We start from the raw sequence: 16,150 nt of genomic DNA on the forward strand, positions 1-16,150 counted from the left end.
TTCTTCCATTTCTTCTATGCCTTCTTCTTCTTCTAGCCTTTGAAGGTCTGAAAATCATACTTCTGGTGAAGGGGATCATCCTCTATTTCGGCAGATAAAGGAGAGAGAAAAGAGAAGAAAAAATATTTTTTCAAAAGTTGACGGTTGCTGACCAGATCGTACCAGTCGACAACTTATTGTCGGAGAAGAAGGTTAACACTGAAATGAGGGTGATACGATGTGGAGGAAAGATGAGATAAAGTGGAAGAAAGAAGGAGAGATGATGAAGACATTAATGTTTTGCATATTTTTGAGATTAATATCATTTTGCTCTTAAAAGACCAAATCGAACTGACAGACATTTATGAAATTCAAAACAACGGGTTAGTATTGGGGACCAAAATAGAATTAGCCTAAAGAAAAAACATCCTAACCCAAGATGGCAAGATATAGGGACTCAGAGAGAGGGGCTGAAATGAGTTAATTAAAGACCTGTTTGCGGTACAACTGTAATTATAAAGAAGAAATTAAAATTATATAGTATCTTTTGGAGAAGAAAGAAAGAAAGAAAGAGATATAATATGTCTACTCATCATCAATCATCATGTCGACGTAGCCGAACATCCATTACGCGAACAGGTTAAAAAAGATTAATTTGATTACTTTTTTGCTCTCCAAATCTGGAAAAAAAAAGTATTCAAATTCGTTCATCAAATCTCACTTAGCTCCCAACCACAACCACAACAAAGATCTGAACATTCAATTTCGATTTTGATTTTGGTTTTGATTTTGGGGGAGGACTAGGAGGAGAGGAGGATTCAACTCAGTTACTCAAACGGTAATTCCTTTTTATTGTTTCTAGGGTTTATTGTTGTTAATCATAATTTGTAACGTTTTTTTATGAGATTTGAAGACTTTTAATTTGTTATTGTTGAAATGTAAAGGTTGTTATTTGTAAAAAAAATTAGTTAGGTTTGTCAATTGATGATTTAAAGGGTTAATGGTTCACTATTGATTTATACAGATAGAAAAGAAAGAGAGAATTAAAAGAGGGGATTAGAAGGGGTTGCTGGGAATTAAAATTCATAAAAATTGAAGATTCAAAGTGTTCATAGGTGGTTATTTTTTATTTTTAAGATAGTATTATTCCTAGCTTCATTTTGTTTTTATTTTCTCAACCAGAAAGGATTTCTACTTTCAACTAGGCTATATAAGACTTGTAGTTGAACTTCGATAGGTATACGGAAATAGGAACCCTAAATTCAATCATTTGGATAATAGGTATTTGTTTTGGTAACTTCATAAAATCTATTTCAGAATATCAAGAAGTGTGTTTCTTCGCTATTGGTTATTTGAATGGAAATAATCTATTTAGAGCCAATCTAGTTGCAGTAGCTGTCCGTTCAAAGTTTTTCAGCGAAAGAAAATATTTTGGATAATTACAATTGTTGTTTAAGAGAAAGAGATAGATCTTTATCAGTTTACAGTTATGCAGTGAAATTTTTGGATGAAATCTGTAATTTTAAGTTTCCATTTGATCTTCTTTGTTCATTTTATACTCTGAATTAACTATAGATAATGTTCTGTTTACCAACCAACAATTTTTGTGGTTAAACCCATTTTCCCTTTTTGAGTTCAAATCCAACTAGAAGTTTCTAATTTTTGTCTCTATGTTTGTACTATTCTGTTGACATGATTCTAGCATGCGAAACTATAGTATTTATATACGATCAATACTCATTGGGTTCAAAGTCACGATGTTGGTGATACTATTGGAGGGAAGCTTATACGGTAGTTTAAACATGAGTACGGAAAGACTAGGATTGTACACATGAAGAAAAACATAGAAGAACGTTAACAGATGGTGTTGAAACATTTTACTTGAACGGTTTCTGGTGCTATTTTCTTTTAGCACAATATTTTCAAATGGAGTGATCAAGACTTTATATTGTTCAAAGCCTTATTTAGTAAAAGTGTAACATCATAAATGAAACAATGCTAACATGCTAAGTAAATATTCTATATCAGATAAGATGTTCACTGGCCAGGCACCATACATGATATATTGGTTACATATGGACAACAAGGAATGAAATTTTGCGAAAATTCGGTCAATATTTAAGATTAGATGCACGAAATCACACTTAAAACTATTTCCTGCATAGATTCCACCAACATGAGGGAAATTTCGACCGAAATTGTTGGAAATTCTGCCGACATGATGGAAATTTCGACCGACATAAAGGAAATCTAACAAAAAATCTGGAGAAACTAAAACTAAAAGTATATATCTCTTCCGCCATCTTTTTCATCTTCACTTCCTTTTTCGTTTCTCATAGATATCTCCTGATTTTTATGTTATGTTTTTAATGCTATTTAAATCCATTTGAATGATTTACCCCAGACTTAACTGCATAAATTGATTTTATCTTAGTAACACCCCTGATATAACTAGACTTAACTGCATAAATTGATTTTATCTTAGTAACACCCCTGATATAACTGTGTAATTGAAGATACCTTCCAAACTAACAGAGTTTGTTAACTACTAACTATTATCTGTAAGAATGTTATCTTTCGGGTGTTATTGTGAAGAAGTTATTCAATTTACCCCCAGACGTAACCGTGTAATTGTTAATACCCCCATAAACTAATATATTCTGTTACTCCATTATATACATCAGCTTTATGCTTCATTATGGTTTAATAATCTCCATTTCACGACTTACCGAAATTTCCACCAAAACTGAAATTTTATTCCTTGATGGACAATACATCAGAAATCAGGTGCATATCCATCGAGTGGAATCAGTATATTTAGATCTGGGGGTATATGGCACTATCAACTATTTAGGGTACATGTTATTGGTTGCTCATATTCATCTTTCGCCCTTAGCTAATGTAAAGTTATTCTTTCTACAGATTATGGTGTCGTCTGTTTTTACTGTCAGTGTAGATTGTAATTTGGCTCAATGTTGATGAACCTAACTTTTGGAGATGTTTTTTTTGTGGAGAAAGTTACTATGGATTTTGAAATGTTGGACCTTCTCGGGTATGTCTTTTATGATAAATTTTGTTGCTGCATGTCTGACAGGTTTACGTATATTGATTTGGAGAGAGAAAGTAGTTAATATAACTATCTTTCTTTTCTGGATCGGGTTACAAGTTAAATATGCCTTCGTGGTGGGGGAAGTCTTCATCCAAAGAATTAAAGAAGAAAACAAGCAAGGAGAGTTTCATAGATACACTGCAGCGAAAGTTCAGATCTTCATCTGATGAAAAGAATAACGTAAAACCGGAAGGGTCTCGAAGACGTCATAGTGACTCAGTTTCTGAGATGGGTTCCAGGTCGCGGGCTGAATCTAGATCACCATCACCCCCAAAACTAGTTTCAAGGAGTCAAAGTTTTGAAGATAGGAAGCATGCTCAGCCACTTCCACTTCCGGGGGTGTGCTTAGCTGTTGTAGGCCAAACAGATTCAGGAGTCAGTATACCACGTGTGGAAGCTGAAAAATATTCTCAGCCATCAATCTTTTATCGTCTCCCAGAGCCCGATTGTATTTCAGAGATGCCTACTTCAACCGATATTGATGGAGATATAGCTACTGCTTCTGTTTCTAGTGATAGCTCTATCGATAGTAATGATCCACTAGACTTTTCTAACTTCAGTCGTGCATTTGACTCTGACAATGGGAACACAGATGCGGCCAACTGCCTTCCTAGGTGAGTGCATATAATACAATGTTATAGTATCTATGAGTTGTTTGCACGATGAATGGTATGAGTATGCCATGATTGTATGTAAACTCTCCATGGTTCTGAAGTTCTTTCTGTTTCAGTTATGACACCTATCTAACATTTAATGTTATCTGCTAAAGCAAACTGCACAAGGACACTTCCCCTATGACCAGCGACAAGCATCCCAGAGATTCAGTGAAGTCAACTAATCTGCTATTCAATAACCAAGTGGTATCAATGTCATCGAGGCGGCGTCGCTTAAGAACTTATGCTCCCACCTTAAATATTCCTCAACATGGTGTTCTTGGGAGTGCTCCAGACAGCTCGATGTCCAGTCCTTCTAGAAGCCCGATGCGAGCGTATGGCGTCGAGAGAAGTACAAGCCACTCTGTTTGGGAGGGGAAGACTCATACGGATGTTCCAGTTGCATCTGGCCAGTGCTCAAGTCCAGGTTCAGGTCATAATTCAGTTGGAGGAGATATGCTATTTTGGCAACAGAGCAGGGGTAGCCCTGAGTGCTCACCCATACCCAGCCCTAGAATGGCAAGTCCTGGCCCTGGTTCTAGAATAAATAGTGGTGCTGTCACACCTGTCCATCCACGGGCTGGAGGATCAGCTACAGAAGCACTGCCTAACTGGCTTGATGATGGGAAACAACAAAGTCACCGTTTACCCCTTCCACCCACTAATTCTTCTCCCTTTTCTTTATCAAACACACCTGCAGCAGCTCCATCCTTAGTTCCACGAAGTCCAGGGAGAAAAGATAATCCACCAAGTCCTGGTTCTCGCTGGAAGAAGGGAAAGCTGCTAGGTAGAGGCACATTTGGACATGTCTATCTCGGTTTTAGCAGGTACATATCTAAAAGAGTTAAAAGTCTTATGTCCAGGTTATTATTTCTGTTATTTTTATTGTCAAAAGGAGTGAGATTGCTTTAGTCACTTCTTGATTGTCATGGTAGTGGAGCTATACTTATAGCTTGTCTACACATTTGTATTTTCCGTTTATTGATTTCTGATCAATGTTAGGTACCTATATTTTGGTTTTGTTGCTTTGTCATAGTGAAAGTGGCGACATGTGCGCAATGAAAGAGGTTACACTATTTTCAGATGATGCTAAATCAAAGGAATGTGCAAAACAGTTAGCTCAAGTAAGTCAAAGCGCTTTTTAAATAAAAATCTGTATCTGAATTAGACTTTTATATATGTGTAGTTCAATTATATACTTTGAGTTCTTGTATGCATTTATACTCAAATAAAATCAGATCTGAATGTAAGTCTTCTTCTCAAATTCAGACTTGTTTCTTTTGCTGAGAGCACATGCATTCGATACAAAGACTTGCTTTAAGATCTAATCCCATTAAGTGGATAAAAAATTCAAATCAACTAAAACGACACAAAAGTCTATTTGTTTCATTGACTTGCCCCACTTCAACTACTTTGAAGGCATATTCTTAGTTTCCGATCTATTTCGACAGGAAATTTCTCTTCTGAGTCGTCTGAGGCATCAGAATATAGTGCAATATTACGGCTCTGAGACGGTATGTTTTCTGTTTATTTTCATGGGCAACTTTTAGCATCTGATGAATAGTTTTAACAATTCCCATTTTATGGTAATTTTCTTATTCATAAAAAGGTTTCTTGCTTTATTTCCTGTTGTCTATAAGTTATTTTCGCATGACACTCGTTCATGGTTCACATGCTAGGAATTATCCCAATTCCCAGTTCTCCGTTTCAAGATAAAACTTCTTAAAAATTGCCTATTTTTATGATACATCTGTTTTGATGTCAGAACGTTTATGTAGCAGTTCTCTTTTGTACAAATGGTCATTTCTTATTTCTACCCACTTTGGCTTTCTCATTTGGGTTACTACGCCTCTTCTGCATGATACAGGTGCTTTGATGTCAGAACATCTATCTAGCAGTTCTCTTTCATACAAATGATCTTTTCCTATTCCTACTTACTGTAGCTTTATCGTTTGGTTGCTCTATTGATTCATACTGTATTTGTGGATCACATTTAGTCCATTTTGTTGTTCAAATGCACTTATATACTTGAATTTCTTTCTTCCTTTTTCTTATCCACATTTTTGCCTGAAAGTGGTAAAAGGCTTCCATCAGTTTGGAAAAGAGGACAAGTGGACAAAAGAACATCCATATAAAAAGCAAATATGATAGTAGGCTGCTTTGCTACATTAGTATTCAGTCCTATTATGTCTTTAATGTTTACCGGGTACTGATAGTTGAATCTTATCCGTTTCATAGGTAGGCGATAAACTGTACATATACTTGGAATACGTATCCGGTGGCTCCATTTATAAGATTCTTCAAGACTATGGGCAGCTTGGTGAATCAGCAATCCGTAGTTATACTCATCAAATTCTTTCGGGTCTCGCATATTTGCATGCTAAGAGTACAGTGCATAGGCATGTCAAACTTCCATCGTTCTTTTGCCCGTCTCTAGCTTTCCTCAATTGATGGAAACGTTATGTTAAACTGCTTCTGCTTACAGGGATATCAAAGGAGCAAATATTCTTGTTGATCCCAGTGGACGGGTTAAGTTGGCAGATTTTGGCATGGCAAAGCATGTAAGAGGCCAAATTTACTCTTTTTTGTTTAGTCAATATAGTTTCTATATACAGGTTTGCTGGTGATGCAAGTGTTGTGTTTAATTAGTTTCTAGTCCATTTTAACACTTGCTATATGTTTATAGTGTGGTCATATAAACACAATTTCCTTTATGATCCATTGATCTTTTTAGTTAATTTTATTTGTAGTTATTTTTTCTGCTTATTTCTGATGGAGGACAGTCTAATGGCCATCATGCATATCCAAGATCAAATAACACATAAACAACTAAAATAGAAAAAAAATTGCTGATTTCATGCATAAACATTTAGAATATCACTACGGTATTATATATGATTCGAAGTTTATCACAATCCTGCAGTAATGTTCCTTACGTTACTAATCAATAATCATAGTCTAGGGATCCTTACTAACTTAAAGTGTATATTTGTCTGTCTAGGTTGTTATGTTACAAATAGAGGTCAGGAACAAGTCTGATTCAGCTACTAAATCAGGGAAACTGCGTAATTCATAAATAAGAAGTTGGAGATAATACACACACACACACACACACATATTAGGAAAGCTGCCATTTGGGGGCACTTCAAATGGTGTCAACATAATTTTTGAATTCTGAAACCTTGACGATGGGTTTTGCTTATGCAAGAACTCAATTTCTTTTCCTATTTGTATTATGTAGATAACTGCACACTCAGCTCCATTATCATTCAAGGGGAGCCCTTACTGGATGGCCCCAGAGGTGAGACTTTGAACATTCAAATGCTTATGTTGGTAATTGGTTATTCCATTCTTTTGGTTTATATATGCATTTTTCATATAGGTTATAAAGAATTCGAGTGGTTGTAACCTTGCTGTTGATATATGGAGTCTTGGATGCACCGTTTTGGAGATGGCTACAGCAAAACCACCTTGGAGCCAGTATGAAGGGGTCGGTAGTTTGGAAAGCAGTACAGCATTAAATTTCCTTTATATTGTCGTTCATCAGAATTGTATCTAGTTGGAGTTTGTTCCATGTATACTGAACTGCATCATATGTTCACTCTCGTGCTCTTCATTTTGGCCTTGCTTTATTCTCTTCTTTATATTTGTGTTTCATGTTTTGTTTAATAGATTGCTGCTATGTTTAAGATTGGGAACAGTAAGGAACTCCCCCCAATTCCTGATCATCTTTCAGACAATTGCAAGGATTTTGTAATGCAATGTTTGCAGCGCAATCCGTTACACCGACCTACGGCTGCTCAGCTTTTGGAACATCCATTCATAAAGAATGCAGGTCTTCCTGAGAGGCCCATTATTGGTTCCGAGCCTTCTGACCGATCTGCCGGATTTATGAATGGAGCGAGATCTATGGTACTAAAACCTTTTAGTTTACTATCTCCGACAGCTTTATGTTTGTTTATGGATGATTTCTACATGAATATGAATTTGTTTCTTTTTAGTCTGATTACCACAAAGTGAATGCCTCACGTTATTATTCTGGGTTTAATTCCCACAAAGTGAATGCCTCACCTTTTAGTTTGATAAATGACTAATTCGTCCATTTGATACTCATATTTTGATTAGTGGCCCACTTTCCTAACTAACGGGTTCGCTAAATGTTTATTTTTGCTTTTCTATATCCTACTTTATGTTTCTGTTTCATGAGCATTGAAGGCAAGGATCTTAGTCATGATTCCTTCATATAATTGTGACTCCGATTGATTCTTGTATATTACATGTAAGAGTATTTACTGTTGTTCCAATGGTCTAACATTTGTCCTGTCAGGGTGGTGGGCATGCGAGAAATCTTTCTTTTTTGGATCCAGAAACGTTGACGACTTATCAGTCTAGAAGTGCAATGCCTAGTCCAGTATCCAGGTTCTCTCTCTCTCTCTCTCTCTCCCCCCATAGTCTGTACATTATATATATATACATATTATTCCAAAAGGTTTTAAATTTCAAAAAACTTCGGCTGAAAATGGTCGAAAGTTTCGGTTTCCATAACCATGGAAACAGAAACTTTCGACCATCTTCAGCTGTATTTTTTCGAAATTTAAGCCATGGAAACAGAAGTAAACGTACATCAAATTCATGCAGGAGCGAAATTTGTCGAAATTATTCTCAATTTTAAGAGAAACTAAAACAGGAAAAGAATTTGAGCATGAAATTTACTTGGATTTGCTTCTTACTGAATCTAGTATAACCTTCTCATGTTTCCTCTTCTATGTCTTGGTTTGTCTTGTACTCTTGTTACTTTCTAATATAGGTAACTACTTTAGAGAGAGAAAAATCAGGAGAGAAAATTTGGAAGAGATTTCAGATATCCCCTCTCTCTCTCTCTCTCTCTCTCTCTCTCTCTCTCTCTCTCTCTATAAAATGCATTCTCTAAATTCTTTCTATTGTTTCTAATTTATTTCTCTATCTATCTCTCTTTACCTTGGGCTGGCATAGTAGAGAAAGTTATGGAATTTGTTTCAAGAAAGAAGAGAAAGTTATGAAAATTGTTATGGGAGATATGTGGAAGTTATGGAAGTTGATTTGGGAAAGAAGTGAACTTTATAGAAAATAAATTTTGGCAACTGCCTTTGAGAAGGATGAAATGCGTCTATTTGGTTCAAGTATAAGTTTTTTTCATTCCAACTCAAATAAGAAAAGTAACAATCGGAGGAAAATTGGAGGAAACTTGGTGTGCATATACTCTACAAATAAAAGAACTTGGTGTCCATCCAAGTATTTCCATGTATATGAAACACCATGCTGAAGATTCTTGCCCTCAAAGCTCATGAAGCAGTAACATAATATAGGATCTAGAAAAGTAACAGTATGTGTATATATATATGCACGACGTTTGAAAAGCGCATGACATGCGCATCGTGGTGCATGCTCGACGGGTCGAGGCAAAATATAGGTATAAGTATACCACAGTAGAACTCACACCTCTCTAAGCAGTACAGGGGCATGTCCATTTTAGTGACAAGTCAGTGACGTTACGTCCCCTCTTGTCATTTTAAGTGAGAAATGAATATTTTGTTATTCTTTCCCCTTTTTCCTTTTGACTTGTAGAGGTAGTCAACATGGTAGAAATGACCCATTAGAAACAAACATTCACATCCTTTCAGTTTACTGGTAAAATATTAAGATGCTATACTACAACAACAAAAAATTACTCCTAATAAAATATACTACATTAAGGTATATAAAATTGTAGCCATGCCTCTTTACTGCGTCGCACATCCTCGCATTGTCAAAGGAAACCGTCTGAGACGGAAAAGTGCTTCTCCAAACATCATATATGCATAATACATGTATATAATATAATGATATCTAGTTCCTTTTGATGCTTGTTCTTAGTAATCACTTGTGAGCACTGGGTAACAACTGAAATGATCTATAGCAAAAAACTTGTAGGGTCAATATGTTTCCACTGACCAATAGTTTTTCTTCTCCCTCTTGTTTAACACAGCACATTTATTCTTGTTAATGTTAACATATTATTTGTTTTTCACTAACGAGTATTGACCTAATCTCTAAAATGTTCATCATAAAATGAATTTGGTTATTACTACTTGACTGTTGAAGACTTGATTGCTTGTCCAAATATATGTGCCGAGTTTTGTGTTGGTTAACTTCAATCTGCATCTTTTGAGGTGTATTAGTAAATATTTTGGGTATCTTTAAAGTAGAAGTAATGAAAATACATGCAAGGGATATGCGTAGAAAATATTTATTCTTTTGAATGTTGACATATTATTTGTTTATCAGTATGGAATGGTAATTGTTGCACATCTGACTCAGTCTTTTCTCTTCTTTATATTCTCAGTGATATGCGGAGAAACATCTCATGTCCTGTCTCTCCTATCGGAAGCCCTCTACTACACGCTAGATCACCACAACACATGAGTGGCAGGTCTCCTTCTCCCATATCCAGTCCTCGGGCCACATCCGGTACGTCCACGCCTCTAGTTGGTGGTGTCAATGGAGCCATTTCTTTTCACCATCTGAAACATCCACCAACTTACTTGCAAGAAGGTGGTTTTGAAAACTTGCAAAAGGCAAGATCTTCAAACACGGGAAACAGTCCAGGCCCACCGACGGTAAATGGATCCTCCACCTATCACCGTGACCACAATCCTGACTTCTTTCGGGGAATGCAGCAGGCTACAGGTTGTAGTGGTGGTTTAGCCGCATTATCTGACAATAATGACGGGAATCGGGGAATGCCGTTCAGTATTCATGTACATGGCCACGGAGGGGATTCTACCAGGGGGGAACATGGACAGTCAAGGTTGGCTGACCGTGTATCTCAGCAGCTGTTGAGTAGGAATCATCATTATCTGAATTCAAACCCTTCTGTGGATCTTAATCCCGAGTTTCAATTGCTCAGCCGCACCAATATTAGTTGACTTCAAGTGGCATTTTCTGATCCTTTTTATCAGATACTTTTTTTCTTGTTCTGGTGGCAAGGTTGGTTTGTGGTCTCATCTAAGTGACTAGAAGCACCAAAAATTGGTACAATAGAGAAGGTCACATCAGCGGGGAAGGGTTTGGATATACGGAGGAGCTGAAAAAGGTAAATATCATTGGCCATTTGGCCCCATTGTTGTTTTCCCGAAGAATTACAACATTATGGATACATGATTAAATTTCTTAATGATATCTGCTTCAACATTCAACTAACAGGTGAATTTTTTTATCGAAGCAGGGAAGACAGCATATAATAACCTAAAACTCGGGTTATGCGGAGACTTTTAATGCAAAAAAAATTAGAAAGAAAGAAGAATTTTTCTTGGGTATAGTGGAAAGAGGTGGTTCGTATATTTTAAATCATAAAGAGAATGTAATGAAAAGAAGAATATGTTATGTTATATGCATCTTGGGGGAGCTAATAATGTACATAAATAGAAGGAAACTGGGGTTTCGAGTGTATTAACATTGTCGGATGTCGATATTGGGGAGCAGCAGCACAGGAATCAGATGAGGGGAAGAGGAGTTTGTATGTCATAGATGGGGGCTTTAAGGGCTTCATTTGTTGTTACTTCATGCATTGCTGCTGCTATCTTCAGGGTAGACCCAACTGTGGATTCATGTGTCTGTAATGTTGCTGTTGTATTTTCTACACATTTCAATTGGAAAAAAAGTAAAGTTCCACCACCATTTTATTTCAATTTGTTGCTTTTAGGGTTTACTCTGGAATCTGTGGTAAACGTTGTCTGTAAATTTGTGACACACTAAACCCTATTCAAGACAGTTCGATCTCCCCATTTCTGTATCTAGTTTCTGTAAACAATACATTAACTTGGTCAATGTAGTTATAGCGAAGAAGGATATAGCTTTTATCGGATGGGAAAGTTTAAGCACGCACGTCACATAGACTGACCAAGTCAAGGGTTGTTCATACACACTTGTAAAACAAGCCTCCCACCATCTTCCCCATTCTCACCGGCAACTCAACACCACGGTCTATCTGATTCAGTCCGATAAGTCTATCTCTTTCTCACTGTTGCAATATTTTCTCTCGCTGTCGTGTCTGAAACATGGTGTTGGTGGTTGGCTAATGATTGTTAAGGCCAAAACCCTCACTCCCGCTCTCTATGTGCAAACGGACAGTTAGGGTTTTGGATGTGACATGTCGAAACCCTAACTTACATCGTCCCTAGGATATGATTTTCTTTATGTTGCTAATTGCCATGAAATGCTGTATTAATAAGCTTGTATTTGAATTTGATATTTCATTCGGATAAAAATGCTTTATAGAAAAGCTTTAAAACAACAACAAATTGATTGACAAACTTACACACAACTCCCATAATTTAGCAACACTTCGAAACACTCAAGGAGCTCATAAATACATAAGAGGTAAGAAAAGAATAACATAAATAAGTGATTGGAGGCTAATCTAAATAATAAAACATAAATGAGCATCCATGTGAAAATCGTATCAGTGTGCCACTAGGCCTTGGCTTTGAAAGGAAGGGCTCTAATGACAATTTGATGGTACATAGCAGCAAGTGCGGCTCCAATGAAAGGTCCCACCCAGAATATCCACTGTTAGTTATATAGTAACAACTTGTTAGTTTAACTTATGACTAATGCTTAATGGTCTGAAAAATGAGAGCTATTATAGCCGAACGTCACTGTGGCACGGCTCCCATTGGACCGGTCGTTTCTCTCTCAACATGGCCCGTCTAGTGAGAGTCAGTCACATTGGTATTAGCCAGTGGTCGGCTGTATTTCCCGGGTCATTTAGCATGATCTCTCTACTCAAAAAACACATATCTACACATATATATATATATATATATAGAAGTGATTTTCTCTTTGAATTAGACAGAAGAAAAAATTGAGAAAGAATGTATACATACATGGTCATGCCAGGCATGAGGTCTGTTGTAGATGATGGCAGCACCAAGACTCCTTGCTGGGTTTATACCTGTACCTGTTATAGGTATGGTGGCCAAGTGCACCAAGAACACTGCAAACCCTATTGGTAGTGGTGCTAGTATCTGCATTCACATTATATTATATAAGCTCACGATATTGGCGCGTTACTTTTAAAGTACGTACTTATTTTCTTGTGATCTCAAAGTCGACTGGCGGAAAAATTATATTAAATTTCACGGATTGTGATTATCGAAAGATGTAAACTGAAAGTAGAAGATAGGGAAATTTCGGAAGGCGTACTTACAGGGACATAAGAGTCTCTGGCATTGCTCTTGGCATCAGTAGCAGAAAAGACAGTGTAAACAAGAACGAACGTGCCTACAATTTCAGCACCAAGTCCATCACCTTTAGTATAACCATGAGCAACCACATTGGCTCCACCACCTAACATCTCATAATTCGACGACTTTTCGAATCCTTTCACAACACCAGCACCACAGATAGCTCCCAAACATTGCATCACCATATAAAAAACTGCCCTATTTAATGACAGTTTCCTTGCCAGTAACAACCCAAATGTGACTGCTGGATTAATATGACCACCTGAGATACCAGCAGTTACATAAACAAGTGCAAAGATCATACCACCAAATGACCAAGCAATTCCTTGAATACCCACTGATGCACATTTGTTAGGAGCTCTACCCACACCCATGACTGTCAATATGGTGATGTAGATGAAGAGGAAAGTTGCCACAAACTCTGCTATCCCTGCCCTCCAGAATGACCATGATTGGAACTCACCTGGCTCAAAGAATGGTGCTGGTGGTGGTTCCTTGTAGTCTTTTTCGTGTTGTTTTGTTTGTACTGATGTACCTATTGGTTGTCTCTCTGAGAACTTGTTTGCTCCTACCCTCACATCTTCCTCTTTTCCCTCCATTGTTATCTCACAACTCTTGCTTAGCCTAAGTAAGTAGTGATGACTATTATGACCTAAGATGTCATGGCTATTTATAGAATATATTACTATATTGCTTCAGCTGTCAAAGCTGAAAAGGTGGGGAGATAAATAATTTAACCTCTCCTAACTTTGATTGAATAAGATATCAAATCAAAGTGTGGTCATCTAACTCAAATTAATTGGCAACGAGTGACATGACCTAGACATTGAGGGTTTACTATATCACTCTTTTAATACGTTAGACTATTCTCGCACTTCCCTTCATTTGTGGGTTTCTTTGAATCCAACACATGTATTTTTTTTTTCTTATCAAATGACGCGGAGGACATGTAACTTTAAAGGTATCAAGTGTATGTCAAGCTCTGCTGATACCATGTTAAGTTTGTAAACATCTAACTCCATACCAATTGTAATGATTGAAGAAGACCTAGACATTATATCCAAAGTGAGGCCTAGTGTGCAAGTACTTGGAGTTTGATGTGAACAACTTGCCTGGCGACTTGAGAAAGATTGTCTTGAAAGATGTTGTTGGCGTAGTTCGACTTAGAAAAGGAAGTTACATTGTACATAGAGAGTTACTTAGCTTGCTTTGTGTTCGTTTTGCTTGTTGTGTTTAGTTTGTATTTCTCTTTGAGGTTCAGGCGACCTGCTTACTCTTGCAAAAACCTAAAACTCTCCGATCAGAAAAGGATAAAGTACTATGAATACATCAATGACTAATTGACTATTAGGTAGATATCGGCTTTCTATTCAATTTGTTTCAAATAAATTGGCGATTAACTTACAAAATCTAGAGTAATCCGACGTATGGAGAAAGATCAATTAGTGGACAATGTTTGTTATCAAGGGAGTCGCGACATAGACTCTTTTTGACACATTACGCTAACGGTTTCATCCGTTGGCTTGTTCTTTGGTTACTTAATCCACTATAAGTCTATAATGTTATTATTTTTTAATTGTTTCTCGAAAATATCTAAAGACAATGTGACACATCTCCAACTGCCCGGTCAAGTGAGTGGACTAGAGGTTTATATTTTTGAAATCCCAACTGTTATTCAATCTTGGTTATCTACAATTGTTTATAGGTTGTTCTCTACTTGTCTTCCAAATCATAGCTTTCGAACATGATAGAAGTTTTAGAGGACCATTTATACATAAGATGTACGCGTACATACATATGCATATGGCACGGTGGAAGTCGGATTTCAAACCTTTTAGTTTTATTGGTAAAAATTCAATCGCATAAATATAAATGAGGATCAAGGACATTTAGCTAGAGACAATGCGGACGATAAGAGAAACTTGTTTATTTTTACCCACTCCAAAGCTCAAGTTCACCAAGTTGTTTTTCCTTAAGTCCTCTCATATCAGACTTTCTTTTTACAAAAATTAGGTCACATACACTGGGTTTGGCTTTGTAAAAGTAATTTTCTTCTTTTGGTCAGCCTTATCTAAGGTTGACCTTTAGAGTAGAGGAGGTGCCCATAATTTCTCCCTAAGACTTTCACTTGGGAAATTTTAAATGCATCCACTAAAAGTGTTATACACAGTTTTAACTTGACTTAGTCAGTGTGGTATGACTAAGTCGTCTTATGCGCACCGCCTTTTTCTCAATTTTGGCTGAAAAAATGAATCTCTTTTTCTCTCTCTCTTTATTCCGGTCTCCGAAAATTACGTTTTAGTTGTAGAATTTCTCCCGAAATTAGATTGGTATTCCCCGCAAATGAGACCCTCACCTTTGCCGCACTGAGTGGAGGGAGTAGAAAGGGATGAGAGACACAAAGAGGGAGGAGAGAGAGAGAGAGAGAGAGAGAGAGAGAGAGAGAGAGAGAGAGAGGTGATGGTCGCATGTGGTAGTGGTTGGAGGTGATTCGAAGAAGAGGAAAAAGATGATTTTTCTAAAGGGTCGTTGTTAATGGAAGTTTGTCGGCAACTCTTGTAGTGGCGGGTTGGAGGAAACAAAAAAAATTTCTACTCCAAAATTTTAGAAAGTTCATTTTTTTTTTTTTGTTTCCTCCAAACATCGACAAAGCTAGAACAACAAATTGGGTCCAGTTCACAATGCTTGACAGTGGTGACACAAGCACCATGTGCATTAACACTGGAATCTGTGAAGCTGTGAAATGGCTTGCTCCACAAAATTATTATTGTGCCAAAGTGAAAGTCATTTCCCCTATCCTAAAGAAAGTTAGTTGGAAATGACTGCACTTATTAAAGTGAGAGTGGTATGGTGGTCCTCCTCTCTCTCTCTCTCTGCCCTATGATGAATAGTGTCATCTCATGTGCAGGTGTATCCCATAAGTCCATTATTAGTGCTTCCTGGTTAATAAGTTTTTACAAACTTAATACGATGTCAGAGTTAAATCTACATATTTTAGGTCAAATTGTACATTTCCCCATCATCTGACCAAAACTAAGTATGTATTAAACCCAATTATAGTCATATGGGAAGAAATGCGCAACCATAGCCCCACAGGAGAAGTGGAAAATCTCAGGACCAAAAATATATGTAAGACTTTAAGCGTA

At 37.0% G+C, this 16,150-nt stretch overlaps 2 protein-coding genes and 1 long non-coding RNA gene across 5 annotated transcripts; 1 reads left to right on the top strand and 2 right to left on the bottom strand.

Annotated features, from left to right (window-relative positions):
* Positions 1–369: 369 nt before the first annotated feature.
* Positions 370–11,543, top strand: LOC147569652 (mitogen-activated protein kinase kinase kinase YODA-like). Of its 3 annotated transcripts, none has more exons than XM_086656133.1 (13): positions 370–817; positions 3,074–3,702; positions 3,858–4,568; positions 4,778–4,865; positions 5,193–5,255; positions 5,980–6,140; positions 6,227–6,302; positions 6,983–7,042; positions 7,124–7,231; positions 7,414–7,653; positions 8,069–8,160; positions 10,103–10,852; positions 10,963–11,543. In XM_086656133.1, the coding sequence occupies exons 2-12, from the start codon at positions 3,152–3,154 to the stop codon at positions 10,683–10,685; spliced, it is 2,733 nt and encodes a 910-aa protein (XP_086512259.1). In that variant the 5' UTR covers positions 370–817; positions 3,074–3,151; the 3' UTR covers positions 10,686–10,852; positions 10,963–11,543. The 3 variants fall into 3 exon arrangements, with proteins under 3 accessions (XP_086512259.1, XP_086512260.1, XP_086512258.1); XM_086656134.1 differs by having other exon boundaries at positions 395–817; positions 10,982–11,543; XM_086656132.1 differs by having other exon boundaries at positions 395–817; positions 10,985–11,543.
* On the bottom strand, positions 450–4,012 carry LOC147569653 (uncharacterized). The gene is made up of 2 exons (XR_015231320.1): positions 2,471–4,012; positions 450–2,421 (listed from the first exon to the last, which is right to left on the bottom strand). It is a non-coding gene; the product is annotated as an uncharacterized LOC147569653 (long non-coding RNA).
* Positions 11,544–11,991: 448 nt separating the features above from the next.
* LOC147569654 (aquaporin PIP1-3-like) lies at positions 11,992–14,299 on the bottom strand. The gene is made up of 3 exons (XM_086656135.1): positions 12,968–14,299; positions 12,645–12,785; positions 11,992–12,327 (listed from the first exon to the last, which is right to left on the bottom strand). The coding sequence occupies exons 1-3, from the start codon at positions 13,601–13,603 to the stop codon at positions 12,232–12,234; spliced, it is 873 nt and encodes a 290-aa protein (XP_086512261.1). The 5' UTR covers positions 13,604–14,299; the 3' UTR covers positions 11,992–12,231.
* Positions 14,300–16,150: the final 1,851 nt, after the last annotated feature.

The sequence above is a fragment of the Eschscholzia californica genome, unplaced genomic scaffold (assembly GCF_041429995.1).
Source record: "Eschscholzia californica isolate CP2 unplaced genomic scaffold, dmEscCali1.0.p SCAF_1, whole genome shotgun sequence".
Lineage (NCBI taxonomy): Eukaryota > Viridiplantae > Streptophyta > Magnoliopsida > Ranunculales > Papaveraceae > Eschscholzia > Eschscholzia californica.